The sequence below is a fragment of the Ips typographus genome, linkage group LG16 (assembly GCF_016097725.1).
Source record: "Ips typographus isolate SLU linkage group LG16, UJ_Ityp_2.0, whole genome shotgun sequence".
NCBI classification, from domain to species: Eukaryota; Metazoa; Arthropoda; class Insecta; order Coleoptera; family Curculionidae; genus Ips; species Ips typographus.
Genome location: NC_138437.1, coordinates 5,316,146 through 5,330,019, shown reverse-complemented (window position 1 = coordinate 5,330,019; position 13,874 = coordinate 5,316,146). Strand labels below are relative to the sequence as shown.

Sequence of the window (13,874 nt, the reverse complement as noted above, 5' to 3'; positions counted from 1 at the left end):
GTATTTTGTGTTAGTCTATTAATATTTTTGATAATGGATTTGCGATTTATGATATGAACTAAAAATTAACTTATCAACTTAAAAACTTGAACAAATAACTTCTCAAAGTACTTGAAAGAAAACTACTTTCTTAACCAAATTTTTTTAAATCGCATATTACTAAAAACAAATTATTTTAAAAAATGTAAGGTATTCATCTTATATGCTTGTGTGCCTTTAGTAAAATATTTGTATAAGAATAACTTATAGCAAAGCACAAACCTTTTTAAATTGTGAGAAGACACTTTCTGAACATCCCGTATAATTAATCGAATCGTTAGGACGTAAATTAACCCAAAATCAAGCCAAAATATTTAATGCAACAAGACTAATACCAAAATACTACAAATTTGACTTTTTTAAGTAAGTATAACTATTTACTGTTATAGGTCAGTTTAAAATTGACATATTCAATTATGATCGTTATGATCATCTTACTTTTCTGAGATCTATATTATGACTTCATTTTATAAAATCGTTTTTTTTCAAAAATTTTAATATCACGAAATTGACAAAATTTAGAGAGAAACTATGCATAACAAAATACCTATAACATTTGCTTTTGAGGGTTAAACAAAAGACTCTTTATATAACCCAAACTTAGGTAACATAATTCATCAGCTTGTCGTACGTTAAAAAATGGAAAATCATAACTAAATTTTGATTTTTTGGTCTTAGCATGTCTGTGACAGTTGATACTATGTAACTTTTTATACAAAGCTACGTCATGACAGCTTTAATACATTAACAAAATTGTTAAAATCCTTTTCGTAGAGCTCTAAATACTACTCAGTTCTATGAAAGAAATTTTGACAGTTCACTATGGTGACACTCAAGTACGTCATCATAAACCCAAAATGTCACAACTTTGTTACAAAAATGCTGCAAAAGTTGTTTTTTTAGTTATGTTTTTTATTAAAATAGCATTTTTTCTCTTAAACTGCTTACGTTCGACGTTTCGACTAACAGTACTGTTTTTATGGAAAAGCTCCGAAATCCACGCCACTGACACTTAAAGTAGGCAGCAAAATACAATTTAAGGTTAAGTATGTAATGGACCAAACATAGAGAAACAAAAAAGGTATAATTTTTTGCTGGAGAGAAAAAACGAACATAAATCGACAGTGGTGTCGAAAAAGAAAAAAATAAATTCAAAAAGGGGCATTGTAACATTTAGAGATAATTCATAAGAGATGGTAGCAATAATCAGAATTCGCGTGACACATGCAAGAAAAATAGGGCCGACGTTGGGAGTAGAGCCGGGCCCGGAGAAAGATAAAGTAGTCATCCAAACATAAATAATACAGACATGATGAAAAACTTGCATTGTATATATATGTATAGTTAAAAAGGGTTGCTTATTAATCCTAACAAAGGGGTCCACCCTTTGAAAAGGCGGAAAAAATAAAACGAAAACATTGCTCCGTATTTGATAACAGGGTCGCGGCACTCAGCTTCTTCCTGGATTTTGTTCTCTATTCCCGATAGGTCTCTATTGATTCAGCATGACTATGTGAATTGTGAATGCTGTATGAAAGAAACTCCCACCAAAAGTGCTTTGGAATATTCAAATGTTTCACTTAAGACTGGGTCCCCTTTAATGACCTCAAAATCTTCTTGGCATATTTTTTTTTCTTAAAAGGTTGCATGTCTAGGCGGGAATCATTATCCACTTTTCTCTTTAAAAACAGCCTACAATCAAATACACTAAAAGGAGCATTAATTTGAACACCCATTTGACACTGAGCTATTAATTCTTTTCGTTAAAAAAGCATAGCTACGGTGAAAAATTACCCGTTTCAAATATAGTGTAATTTGATAATATTTTTCTATTATATAAGGGTCGTTAATATGTTGTTTCGCATTTTTCATAAGTGCAGGTAGACGTTCCAGATGAAGGTCAGCGCCATACAGGCATTCTCTCCGTTTTGATATGGTTTTCAAACATATAGTTAACGGTCCCGAAGAAAGCTGCTTTGGAAGGATTGATCAGAACAATAAAAATACCCTTAAAGGACGATAACATGCCAGTTAAAAGATTTCAAATCAGCATAAACGATTACTTTAATCTTAAACCGTAAATCTTTATTGTTATTTGCTAGTTTTTAATTATTACAGAACCGCGTCTCGTTTGCGATAACAATCAAAGGTTATTCAGTTACTAACTCCATTAAAATGCTTTCTCTAAAGGGTGAAAATCGATCTACACCCTGAAGAGTTCGTTTTCTGTCCATTAAAACATTTTCTTCATGTCACTGACTTGAAAGCTTTCTATACACCCTTCCTGGTTTTAATGTCCTCTCGCTGCTTTGACAGTAATAATAAATCTTTTTCTAAGGGCTCAATTTGCTGTTCTTGCCCTTGTCATAACCATAAATTTTTAAGTCCCATTTTTTTGACTATTAAATTAATAACGCAATTTACAACGACACTTACTAAACAACGAAATAAATTCACAAATTAAGATAAGATCAAAAAGCAGCTCAGCTTAACTTATTGAATGTGACAGATATTATAATAGTGGAAACTGTAAACGATTAAGGAAAGAGGTTTTGTGGACGTGTGGTTTAGTATATTTATTTATTAAATGAAGAATTGTATAATCAATAAAATTTGAATTACCAGTATAAAAATATTGATATTGAAATTCAGTTCATCATGAGCGAAATTTGTGGTTAATTAAGGTTAGTTCCAAAAATGTACACGTTCTAAACAGAGCAAGACAGAAAATTGAAATTTTCACAATTAATAGAAGAAAATATGTTGTGTATGTTATGGTAAACCTTTAGGTTATCTACAGTGTGTTGGTTAACGGTAGTGGTCCAATATGATTGGCTATTTGGAGGTATGACATACACAGCAGAAATCATAAATAAACCGATCATGTCAAAAAACACCATTTGAATTTTCATGTTATTCACTGTCAATCTGTTTCTTTAGCCAACCAAAGCTTCTTGTTGCATCAGTGTAGTTTCAAATTTTTTTTTGCTTCTGTTTAAACTTGTCTGGCAGTGAATTGATATCACAAAAAGTTATTTTTAAACTTGAATAGCCATTCTGCATAATGTATTCAACTAAGTCAAGAACCAGTGCTACAATGAGAAGAATTCTCCACCAAAAATGCGAAGGAAATTGGAATTAGGCCATTTGTAGCCTGAAACAATTTATAATGGAGATACGTGCAATAACTTTTTTTCATTGTATCAAAAATAAGTGAAGAGAAGCTGATAATGAATGATTGGAATTTCAAATGTAGCATTCAATTTGTGTGTTGCTTCACAGACAATACAACATAAACACGAGCTTCCACGAAGTAATAAATTTAGAGCAAGTAAAGCAAAGATGGGACAAAATTAACCCACACAGAGTGTTTTGTTTGTTTTTTTTTATTGAGGCATTTACAGACCTATTTGGAAAGGTTTTCCAACGATGCAAATATCAAAAAAAAATTGAGTCAGATATCCAGATCCACGTGCGTTTTATTATGTTCTAGTATGTTGTAAAGCCATTTTCCGAAGATGATTTTGTAACCACCGTTAGCTTTCGTGACATTTCCCTCTTGTTTCTAAGTATGTATAGTGCTGTATAGTGTAGTATAAATAATTGATTTTTCAATTGTCTAGACTGCTCTAGTTATGTCTATTGCTCTATTTTTTTTGTAAATATGTACTTGCATGCACGTAGCATTAGTTTTAAGCGTTATACAGAGGGCTCTGAAAAGCAATAGTACCAAATAAGACGTAACGAGAAACCAATGAAAGTAATTCAATCCAAGCGAGAAGAGCAGTTCAGTTAAAACAGTGACGACATTGCTTTTCAAAGTTGAAATTATTTTTTCGATCTTCTCAGTAGATTGTTAACCAAAACATTCCCATTTAAAGTAAGTTGTAATTATTGTCACACAACTTTTGACACCTCATTTCATATACAGACAATGACGATTTACGTAACGATAAGTGAGGAACGTATAATGGGACAGGACAAAATTAATAATCATCAAGGAATGTGTGATTGCCTTCCTTATAATTGAGCTCTGCTTAAGTGGTACCGAGACAAAGGAGACGTACCATCCGCAATATACCAAGCAAGGCACCTATACGTTGTACTTACACGGATACAAGCTAGAAAGGAATCTCAATTAGATTTTCGAGACGAGATCTCGCTTAAGTAAAAGGTTTCGTCGTAGATCGTAGATGAGTTGGACATATCAGGGGCGGTGAGGGTCCTCAAGAGGTTGAGGTCGGGCGGTGGCAAGTGACAGGCACGCAGGAACCATCGTTCCGCCTTCCCTGCTGGTACGGAATTAGTTAGCGGCAACCGTAAAGCCGACCAGTTCTTTACCTGCCCGAACCAATATCTGTCCTATTATTACAGCCTGTTATTATATATATTATTATGGTCTGGTACCGTTTCAATCTCCTCACATATGAACTTAGTTCTAACTGTCATTTAAGTCTTTCTTTTCGACAAGAATGTGCTCTTAATGAATCTTGACTTTCATCATACCAGTGGTAGTCACATATTTATCAATTCTCTGATATTATTTTCAGTGAATTAAAAACTAATTGTGCTTCAACTTAGTCAAATCGCTTTTAAGTATTTTCTGTAACCAAAAAAAGACAAAACTTGTCTAACTTCAAAATTAATGAATCAGAATTACATTGGACAAAAACAAACTTAAGCTGTTTCAAAAGTAAAGGCGTCTGCAGCAATTGTCAATGCTAAGTCAAGCGTTGCGTTAAACAGGATGATCAAATTTGCTTCTATTAATTTGGTTTTAAATGGTAACTAAATAATTGGATTAATTCGATTATCACACTTCAAAGAACTTTCAGTATAATGTATGTAAGTCAGAAAGTTGCAAATAGTTAATATTTACATTGTACAGTGTACCAAGAAAATAATTTTGTTCTATCGTCTGCGAAGGTTCAAAATATATATATGCTCTAGTATGCAGGATACTTCACCGGCAAACTGTAACGTGTCTGGCTGGCTTAAGGGGTAAAATATTGATTATTGATTTGAAAATGAGGTTCTCTAAACTGAAAAGCGTGCGAAAAAGTGAACTTTCAAGCACGCGAGTAGAAAAAACATACATCAACATCATCCTTTAATTAATTGCATATCACTCTTCCTACCAAACAGAATGTTTAGTTATTGATGCTTTCATTGAAGTGGTTTAAGTAAATGATCTTTTCTTTTTGTAAAATTGGTTATTTTGTGGTGTTGAACATGATCCATCACTTTATAAACTATTATTTAAGATTCAGTTGTATTTAACATGTTTATACTAAACTCACTGTGTTCCACACAATGGTAAAAGAGGTACTGTTATTTTTCCTTGTATTAAAAGTAATCTTCCAAACATTTTTCTTTTAAGTGACAATGATTATTTGCTATTGTTATAATCTACTGCTAACTTAAAATTTAATTTCACTACTTTCTCAAATTTCGAGTGACCACTTGTGTGTTTAATGCACTGAAATATTGGTGAAAATTACTTCTGTTTACACGTTCTTACATATCGACGCTTCACAATTGTCTTTGCTGGCGCTGCCACCTTGGGTGAGACGATGGTCAGTAAAAAAGAGTTGTTATTGGGTTTCCTCATTCACGAAGCAATAAAAATATTTACGAACCACTTGCCAGAAACACAATATAATGTGGCGCAAAATTTCTTTTCTAATTTGTCTCAGACGAAGCGGCTTCGGTCCAATAGTAGTCATTAACGATTCACCGAACGACGAAGCTGCGATGCTTTATAACTTATAACGAGGACCTCTTGCAGAGTCAGACTAGAACGAAATTATCAGAACAACGAACGACTGGTACTTCCTACGTGTCAGTCATTGCAGTGTTTATTACCGCTAATGATTAACGCTACAAAAACTATATACATACATATGTAAAGCAATTTGGGTATATGGATGTTTATATTAACGTGACTGGTTTGGGAACAATCACTTTGACAGGAAAAATAAAAAAGCAGTTTTGTTCTCTTTCTCAATTTTTGTGGTTTTGGATATGTAAAATGAAGAACCTGAGGCTCAAAACCATTCTTCAAACATCATGAATCTAATGCTTCATAAACCCTTAACGTTTGAGCAGTATGAGATTTATGGCTCACAAAATACCCTAAATCCCAGTATTTTTAAAATACAATCACTATGACAATAATACATGGGTAGTGATAAGTTTTTGAGGAAAAAAGAACTTTCTGTATATTACTGTTCTGTCTTGTATGAGTGGAACATCAAAGCTCTGGATAGGATGTCAAGTTTACTACATTTTGGCATGGAGTTGGAGAGACCTATTTTTTGTGGATTTTCTTCTGTATTGGCGTCTTTTTCTAGTGCACAATGATGAGTTATTTCAACTAACAATTTTCCAAATTTTGTAAAAATAATGCAAAAACATTTCAAATTTGTAGGTTCACTGGATGAAAACCATTTTATTTTAAGTATGAAGGAAGATTGGACTATTGTCCAACCTATATAAAATAAAACGACCAAATCTTGGATTATATTTAAAAAATAGCTAAATTTATTTAATAAAATGCTTCTATTCTATGAAAACCCATTGCTTCTTGTGTTAAAATGCTCTGAAAATTGGTACTTCGGTTAGATTGGATTTAAATAGAATGTATTTGCTAATTTTGACTCTCTAGAATGGTATAAAACTAGCTTTGTTCGGGTTCATGATTCTGAACCGTTCAGGAACTGATTTGGGCCATCTGCATGAATGGGATAAGTATTGCTGTGCACTGATTTACAGAACAAATTATCGTGCAAATGGTCCTAACCCATATTCGAAACAGTTCAGAATCAATAATCCAAACCAAGCTATTTTCGCCAATTATGACGCTACTGTCATCAATATTATATTATTCCAAATTATTTCTGTATATTTTTACTATACTGTTTAAGACTAGAACTACTATTACAACAATTGTAATCAAAATCTTCCTTCAGCCTAAAAGTAGTTTAGTAAAAAAACAAGATTGTATTTGTAACGACACCCAGTACGACATGCTAAATTTTGTTCCATTATTACAAGCTTTCAGAAACTCCGTGTTCTCTCTCGTATAGAATTTCAATAAATAATGACTAGGCAGTATTGGAGACAACTAAAAGAGACTGATGACTTTAGGATTTGGTTGAAGCTATCTGATTGCTTCTTAAGTTAGTATAGCCAATTGAGTTGATTCGTAGTGAAAAGGCGTATCAAGAGTAATATTCTTATCAACAATGTATTCAATTGGCATTTTTTGAAATTGGCATGAATAAAGAAGAGGAGGAACCCTAACCGAAAAGCTGATAAAATTTAAATAGGTATTTACCCAATAAAAGTGGATCAAGTTTTTGTACCTACTCGGGACGAACCTATTTTAACCAGCGTGTAGTTAAAGTTGTGTCAAGTAACCAAAGTTAATAAGGCATAAGATGATAATGGTCTAGTGATGGAACTTAACCGCAACGAGAATTAGGAGATGAGAAAAAATCCCTTTGTAAATGCATCTTAATTAAACCGCAATTTTATGCTTGAAATCGCAGTAATATATTCATGATCCTTTAACTGTTGCTGTTGTTTCAATATTTTTTGCAAGGTCGAACATCGTGTAACCGAATGGGTTGTCATCTGTAAACGGAAATCTTTCTTGCATATGCTCTGGTAACAGTGGTAACGAGAAATTTTATAAACGAAACTGACATACTCATATTCCATGGTAGTTACAACAAAATGAGTACAAAGAGCCTTCGGTTATTTAAGAAAATAAATTAGAGATGAACTTGCTGTTACTAATGTCAATTGGCATGTCCTTTGTTGAATTTTGACTAACTTTGGCTACCTGCCTTAAGCCGGCGCTAACCTTCTCAACAAAGGGCTTAAATTATACAAATGATTTGTTCAGTTCAAATGTTTGGGACTTATTACATTTAAAAACAAACGTATCTTGGGCCTCTATTTTGTTCGCTAATCATTGTGTATTGTAGCCTAATGTGCTTAAATTTCTATTGTCGGATTCTCAAGACCACCCAACTTGTAACTCTGTACTTACTTGAGCAGGTTAAAATTTATATATTGCTATGTGTATGCCGCAGATTGAATTTCTCTTTCTAATTTTAGATCAAGAAATTCGTAACAATGCAAATTTCGCATTTGTTTTGGCATTTATGCAGTTAACACACACTAATAGCACAGCAATGAGTTGTCGGGAAGCAAGTTACCCTAATAATGTAACCATTAAATTTGTAAGTTTTGCAAGAATTTACGTGTTGCGTGACAGTGTTTAAAATCGGAAATTGGGTATCTGACGAACATAATAGATTTGAGCATAATCCAGTCTGGGGAAAACTTACTATAAGAGCAGAATTTTAATGAAACCTGCGTTAAGGTGGGCAGTTAGCAAATTTAAATAATCTACGGTCACACGCCATCTTTAAGCAGTGAAACGCATTAGACCAGAGTTCAGTTAGTAGGTTGAACTCGACCATATAATGAAATGTATTTATTCTCTAAAATACCGCTAAAATGGTCTTAGTTTTTATATCCGTAATGACCGTAATTAAAGCGCAACATGTAATGACCAATTATTGTTTTTTTATCACGACACCAAGCGTAAACTTATAAAAGTAAAATGGCTAATTTAATTGTCGATTGTGGAAAATTGCTGTCCGGCATTAAAGTTTTTGTTCGTCCAATTTACCGGAGGAAATGTCCAAGAAGATTCACGTTGAATGCCATGAATTTTTAATCAGGACACTCACACACATAAACTTTGGCTACTGCTATGGTATTGCAAACTGGATTAACCACCCAGGAATGCGTTTTAACAGTGGCATAAATATCCTCAGTTGCTGCAGAAAACGGCCAATGTATGCTTACAGTAGGCGAGTAAGCCGTAATCAGCTAAGTATATATATTTTTGTAAGAATCGGGTTAAGCATCAGATTGTTGAATGTACCTACCATAAATCTTTCGTTAAGGAAAATTGCTTTCTCTAAATTTAACTCATCTTATATCTCATTAAATCCAGTGTAACAATTATTCAGTATTATTTTCCGAAAAGACTAGACACACAAAAATTTGTCAGGAAATATGTTAAGAAATTAAAACATAGATGCAGTAAATTTTTTAACAAAACCATTGCATTCAGTTAATTTTCTTGAAATTGACTAAACATCTAAAAAAATTGTATTACTGACTTTTCTGATCAAAAATATCATATCCAATAAAGTTGTAGCTATGAGCTGCTTGAGACGAGTTACTCATTTTTCTTTTAACGAAATAAATTAATATAAATAAAAACAAAATATACAAAAAAATTTACTTTTGTTTGATGATTAACCAAGTTTGGTCAATATTAATACAGGATATCGTAACACAGCAGTCGGTTTAATTTAGTATATTCATCTTCCTGATGCATAGACGACTGGTCTTTAGAACCCATTTCATGTGGTTTTGGAATATCATTTAACAAATATGTCTTTTGTTTTCGCATAAAAATGGCATCCGACGAGGTACAAAATAAATATGTTTTAAAAAGACTTTGAGGTTATTGTATAAGAAGTCGAACTTCTTCAGAAAATTGCGATAAAAATCCTTAAAATGTACGATAATTTGGTTGAAGAACCACACTTCACAAGACAAGAAATCAGCTGTTCGGCGCTGTGTCGGTTCGATGTTGCCAAATGATCTACGTAATAACCAAGTGCGAAAGTGATTCATCCACCCTTCTAGTAAACAAACGAAAAAGGCGGATCATTGAATGACATCTGAAGTTGACGTAACTACTGTCAAGTATCAGTTATCCTCTGTGAATTATTAGTTATTAATATTTAATACTTCAACTGAATTTTATTGTTTTTATTCATAAAAATATGTTTGGTAGCCTAAATAGGTATCCGATTATAGATATCCGATAGTATAGGTGGCAAAGCTTGTTTTTATAAATTGTTGTACTGCAACTAATTGTACTGCAATGTTAATTGTACAACTCATTGTGTAACAACTATTTAACCCTATATTTGACAACATCGTAGTAAGGTAACTTCAGGGAGGTAAAATTTCCGGAAAATTAAATTTATGGAAATTTTTCCATTAAATTTGCATTTGTGGTAAATTATTTGAGACCTCTAACCTGAAACTGCAAAAAACGAGTCAACTTTGACGCCCTCTAGCGGCTAAACGGGACAACATAGTAGTGCTCGCTCAACGTCACGGGATAGCCCCGTTCATTAGCTTTCTTTTGTTATACAGTGTGTTTATACAGAGTGTTTCAAATGAGCGAGTTATGGACGATTTTCTGGAAAAGTGCACCAAAATTTCGCTCAAATTGGGAATTTTTGCTTTCGAAGTGGTCAAAGTAAGGCTGCTAGAGCAAAAACAATTAAATATCGATACAAACATTGTACATCAAGTAGGCCTAGAATTTGACGTAGATTCCAAAAATCGAATAAAAAATTATAAGTTTGGTTTGTTGGTCAAATTGGGACACCCTGTATACTGATGGATTATCTAGGAATATGCAAATATCTACAAGATTCATATTTGGTATTTTTTGTATAAAATGAAAATTACAAGGATGTTAAAAAATTTATTGAATCGCCCTGTAAACTACTTCATTGTATTGTCAGTAACTCGGTTATTTTGACAATTATAGGGTGGTTCAATATACCAATTTGCAGCCCTTGAAATTCTCTTTTAACCACCCTGTATAGCGTTTTTACCTAAAACGTCGAATAAGTGAGTTATAAACTGAGTTGTTCGATTTTGACAGTATTTACTGTGACAGCCCATAACTCTGTTATTTTGACAGTTACAGGGTGGTTTAATATACCAATTTGTAGCCCTTGAAATTGTCTTTTGATCACCCTGTATACCATATATAGTAGAAATGTCATACTACCGAAAAATTAAAGATTTTATACCGGGAATGTGTTGCCCAGAAGGGATAAATTTATAAATAATCCTTTTTGCAAAATTCATATTATTTTGAAAAGTGTTGAGGTTAGGTATACAACATTTTTCAGAAAGTTTTCGGTAATTTTTCGAAAAAAAATGGAAAATCTGAAAATTCAAAAATAATTCGTTTTTTTATTATAATAATTATTGTACAACAATCCAATATCAATTCAAATAAAGTTTAATTGTAAGCCGAGATTAATTTAAGTGTGGGTCAGACTGTGACAGTACAGGTGAACAAAGTCACACTCTAAACCACACTTTACTTAAGCTATGCTTAAAGTACGACGGTGCAAATAGCGGTTAGATGTCTTAAATTATTCCAAAAATGGAAATTTTCCTACTCGAAAATTACCGCTTCTACATCTCTGGAAATTGTGGTTCCTCCACCAAATTATTGTAAATTTTTGAATTTTTATAGGAGTTTTTTGAAGAAAATTGTGATTTTACCGCAATTTTTCTTTTTTCTCTGGATTATAGAAGCCGTAATCTATATGCAAAAAAAAATTGGTGACAAAAGTAGTGGATGCTTAATGTTTAAAAAACCCGAGTATTTGACCTCTGGGTGCTTATGGTCATGTTCTGAAAACTTGCTAGAAAAGTGAGTTGCAGTTTTTGTTATTAGATTATTGAGTTGCAAGTTGTAGTTGTCTGGGTCAGAAGTAATTAACAACTGATTTGTAGTCATATTAAGGCGATGGGAGGCATGCAGAGAGCGCAAGGCGAATGAACTAATTCGAACTATAGAATAACATCACCGCTCTATGCAAGTCTTAGCATCAGCAAAATCACACAGAGGGGGTGCAGAGTGTCCCTGTGAAGGGGTATCGTCACCTATATACTTCGCGTCCACCTTTGTCAACCCCCCCTTGTAGTTAGCCCCGCCCTCTTTAGTGCGCACGCTGTGAATTACCCCCACCTTTGTTACAGCATTGGACAAGTTGGGCCTGCGACATCTCTTCAATACCAGTGCTCCTGAACCGGTGCATGTGAATGTAACATTCGACATAGCTAGTTTAATCTTGTACGGATGTCAAGCGTTGCCGATTCGCCTTAAAATTCTTCTCGACCGATTGTTTTCTGTGCTTCGAAAAGAAGAAGTGTTTCAAGTGCTGCATGGATTTGGCTGGACCATTGACGATTACGCTAGAGGATATATCTTGCAGGTTAGTCATCTTCTTTTTTCTACTGAATTATCTATTCTGAAAAAAACTGCTTAAAATGCACTTTAAATGTCAATCCAGTTATAGTTAAAAATCTTCTATGTCAACAATTCTGAAGAAGAGCAAACGCATCGTATCATAACTTCTAACAAAGCACGATAGCGTTGCTACTGTAGTAGCTACAAATTAATCTATAAAACACACTAAAATTTCGTGTGCAACAAATCAAAAGTGAAATTTAATGATTTCATACAAATAAGCATTTAAGCATTCCGCTGGCAACGTAACATTCGCCAAAAAAGTGATAATGCTTAAGCATACACAGATTGCTTACCGACGGAAGAAACACAAGTCGGACGGTGCACAAGATATTACGTTGTTTACTTTAATCCTACTTACATAACCGCAGGGTATTGTGGATTTTGTAATTAACCCAAATTTTTGATTACCAGCATAGCCGGTCATTTTAGGCCTGAAAATTAAATTATGCGGACGCGTCCTGAAATTTTCATGAGCACTGACATAATGTCCCCCATTTTTGGGACGTAAAATTATTATGAAAATATTTTTAATGCTGTTTTATGTAAATAGCAGGTGTACCTAATATAATTATTAAAAAAAATATTTAATATTTTAACTGAATTTAATTTTGCTTTTTTACTTGATTGACATAAGGGTGAACTGTCAGAGTGAAAAAACACTACATCACATAATGTGCTAAGATCTGAAAAGTAAAAGTTAAGAAAAATACATTCACATTTTTACAGTGTAGTGCACCCGGCCACCAGTTTAATGCACTTTCTAGGTTTACATCTTAGAAATTTACCACAAAAGGCACACTATTACTACATCAAATTTTTCTTATTAATTATGTTTAAACTTAATAAATTAATACCAGAAATATTCACACTCAACCATAATGTTTAAACAATGCAAAATTGTCATCACAAATTATAAAAATGTAATTTTGCTAGATTGAAGATAATGACACCATTTTTGGCATTTTTAACACACTTTAAACGTAAAAAACTTTGGTTAAACAACCATAGCAATTGTGTTCCTGTTTTGGCCAATATTCCAAAAAAAAACTTCAAAAACACAAACCTTTGTAACATTTAGTTAGTAAATTGAGTTTGAAGTTGATGTTGATCAACAAAATTTATTAGAGCGATTGCCTTAAATTTGATGTCTAATCACAAAAATTTCAACTGCAACTGTCAATTAACACTAGGTCATAGTGTGATAGAATTAGCTGTAAATGCATTTATGGTTTATTTCAAATTGCACGGCTAAGAATAGCTGTGATTTCATCTGTAACTAGTTGAAATTGCCTTATTATCCATTCTATTACTGTTAGGAAAATAATAATTATCCCTTTAACGATGTTTGATGTATTGTAATTGCTGCAAAATTTTCCAAATACTCCAGATCGGTTTACCATCTTCAATTATTACAGTGTTTACAATTTTTTAAACCCTGAAATCATATTAATATCTAGGTTTGCGCCAAACTTGCTTAAAAACACATTTGCAGGGTTACTGGCCTAATTGACTGTTGATATCTCCACCCTAACTCTTTTTCTAAGTTGTTTTTAGTGATTTTTTTTTGAAAAAATGCTGTCAATTTTAAACTTTTTCACTTTAAAATGTTATAAACTGCTCATATTATGATTCAGTTTCCGGTTATATTAAGGAAATTATTACTTGA

At 32.9% G+C, this 13,874-nt stretch overlaps 1 protein-coding gene across 1 annotated transcript in view; it reads left to right on the top strand.

The window, feature by feature from the left end:
* Nucleotides 1-13,874, top strand: part of LOC145738878 (zinc finger protein basonuclin-2-like) — a 42,478-nt gene that overhangs the window by 22,195 nt on the left and 6,409 nt on the right. Inside the window, exon 2 of the mRNA XM_081993994.1 lies at nucleotides 11,935-12,170. Within this exon, the coding sequence (XP_081850120.1) occupies nucleotides 11,935-12,170 (236 nt within the window). The remainder of the gene's footprint in view (nucleotides 1-11,934; nucleotides 12,171-13,874) is intronic.